General features: G+C 39.3%; 1 protein-coding gene across 1 annotated transcript; it reads left to right on the forward strand.

Moving 5' to 3' along the window:
* Positions 1-1,083: 1,083 nt before the first annotated feature.
* On the forward strand, positions 1,084-2,065 carry MELLADRAFT_92544 (uncharacterized protein; the record flags this gene model as incomplete). The annotated part of the gene is made up of 4 exons (XM_007415308.1): positions 1,084-1,106; positions 1,157-1,482; positions 1,652-1,851; positions 1,940-2,065. The coding sequence occupies 4 exons, from the start codon at positions 1,084-1,086 to the stop codon at positions 2,063-2,065; spliced, it is 675 nt and encodes a 224-aa protein (XP_007415370.1).
* Between the last annotated feature and the right edge of the window lie 270 nt (positions 2,066-2,335).

Raw genomic sequence — 2,335 nt, forward strand, 5'->3', positions numbered from 1 at the left:
AGAGGTCAAGTCCCTCAAGCTTTATGTTGTTTTCACATGGCTGAAAATTCTTGCTGCAGGACCCCGCCAGCAATGACCCTGCAGAAGTGAAACTTTGGAAAGACTTTCAAAGGGCTATCAAGATCATGCAGCAACACTCTGAAGCCCTGGGTGTAATCAAGGAAAATCATGCAGTCAAGATGGTACCGCCCAACGAGCCGCAAGGTACTATGAGCGCATTTGGTCACAGATCATCTGAGCGTGCTGGACAATATCAAAGCAGAACAGTCATTGGTTTGTTTATCTTCACCTTTTCACATGAGGATCTTTCCAGAAACTTAATATGTTCCATGTTTTAACACCCGCAACCTATGCCAAAAATTCAGCTACCAGCAAGGATCCAGCCAAACTAGACAAGGATGAAGCCCGCCAAGATGAATTTCCTTGGGTGGTGGACGTTCATGATGAAAGGACATGTTCTTTATCTCTATCTGTGTATGATTCCAGCAAGAAACTGGCAGAAGAGACTGATGCCCCGTGTGTGAAGATGATAATTTTGTGAGCAAAGTATTTTTGGAATTTTTTGGAATTTTTAAGAGCAACAAATTTTGGAATACAAGTTGAAATGAAAGAATTTACTCCTCATTTTACACCATGTGCTGATCTCTTGCTGGAATATGAGTTCGTTCCCCAGATTTACCTCCATACAAAAGCTCTATTTTGAAAATGTCCAAGAGTTTTGGAATAGGCACTGCGTCCACCACCTCCCTTCTCGATGTCGAGAAGGGTAGAATGGTCGGAGTTTGGTGCAAGAAAGGTCTTTTCAAAAAAATTGTTTCTTCCACTCATTCAAAACCTCAGCAACCCTAAGCAGCCCTAAGCAGCCTAAGCTATTTGCAAACCTGGACAGCTCAGACCTGCGCATCAGCGTGCCGCCTGATTTTCTTCAACTGAACGATTCCCCCCTTGGACCCCATTCAATCAATATTCCTCCGAAGGATGCATTCCAAACGAGGTGAAGTTACTTACGACGTACCTGGCGTTTACTCAGTTCAAACAATAAACTACCTCTATCAGTGCAGCCTATCATCCGGCAGGCGATTTATGGCCAAAACTCTTACACGCAAGTGAGCCCAAGAATGAAGTCAGCCGCTTGGACATGAAGCATCACGATCAGGTCGCAGTATAAAGACGACCTAACTTTAAATGAATGGACATCAAAAAACCCAGCAGAAACTTTGAATTGGTCACAAAAAACTTTATTAGCAGTCGGATGGGGATCAAATGTGTCGATTTATTCAGGTATAGGTCGAAATGAAAAACGAAAACGAACTCATATGCAAGAAAGATTTCCATCAGAAACGATTGAACAAGTCCAATTTTGTCCATTTGAAGATGTTTTAGGTGTTGGACATAGTGGAGGGTTTAGTAGTTTGATTATCCCAGGTTCAGGTGAAGCTAATTTCAATAGTTTAAAAGCCGATCCATTTGAAAACAAATCACGTAAAAGAGAATGAGAAGTTAGAGGATTGTTGGATAAGATTCCATTTGATTTGATCACTTTGAATCCTGAAATGGTTGGTAGTATTGCTGATCCTATCTTAAAAGAATCAGATGAATTGAAACCATTAAAAGGAAATCATAAACCTACTCCTTGGAGAACATTAACTAGAAGCTGCACAAGGAAAATCAGGTGAAGAAGAAATCTTAGATGTTGATGATGATGTTGTTCAACAGAATGGAATGAAGGATCAATCTACAGGAATCTCAGTACCGATCAAGGAGAAAGAAAAGAAAAAGATGAGAGGTAAAAATTCAAGTTTGAAACGAGTTTTACGAAAGAAACATAAGAATGTGATCACACCTGAAGCCGTAAGTTGATTTAAATTATCATCTTTAAGTTGTAGAAAAAAAGCTTGACTGACTTTTGATATCATTCTTCTTCTTTTGATAACTTTAGGAAGCACTTCGAGCTAAGATTGCATTACGTAAACAACAAACGGCTACTTTGAAATCTAAAGAAACCTCTTACGGAACACCAAGTGGACCAGTTGATGCTTTAAGTCGGTTTTCGAATAAGAAATAGACCATCATAGGTGTGTGCTTTGTTTTTAGAAGGGTAGCTGATTCCAATCAAATCTCGTACCACATTTCAATGAGGTGACCTGATTGTCTAACTCTTCACTTATTTTTTTGTCTTCCGATCAGATCTCATTGTTGACACTAGTCTTGAGGTCAACAGAGGAAAATCATCAAACGGTTGAATAATGATCACCTGACTATTTAGTTGATTTTCAAAGTTGTTAAATCATCACAAAACTTTTAGATATTTAGCTTTCCATCTTGAACAAACTAA

Source organism: Melampsora larici-populina (genome assembly GCF_000204055.1).
Source record: "Melampsora larici-populina 98AG31 unplaced genomic scaffold MELLAscaffold_50, whole genome shotgun sequence".
NCBI classification, from domain to species: domain Eukaryota; kingdom Fungi; phylum Basidiomycota; class Pucciniomycetes; order Pucciniales; family Melampsoraceae; genus Melampsora; species Melampsora laricis-populina.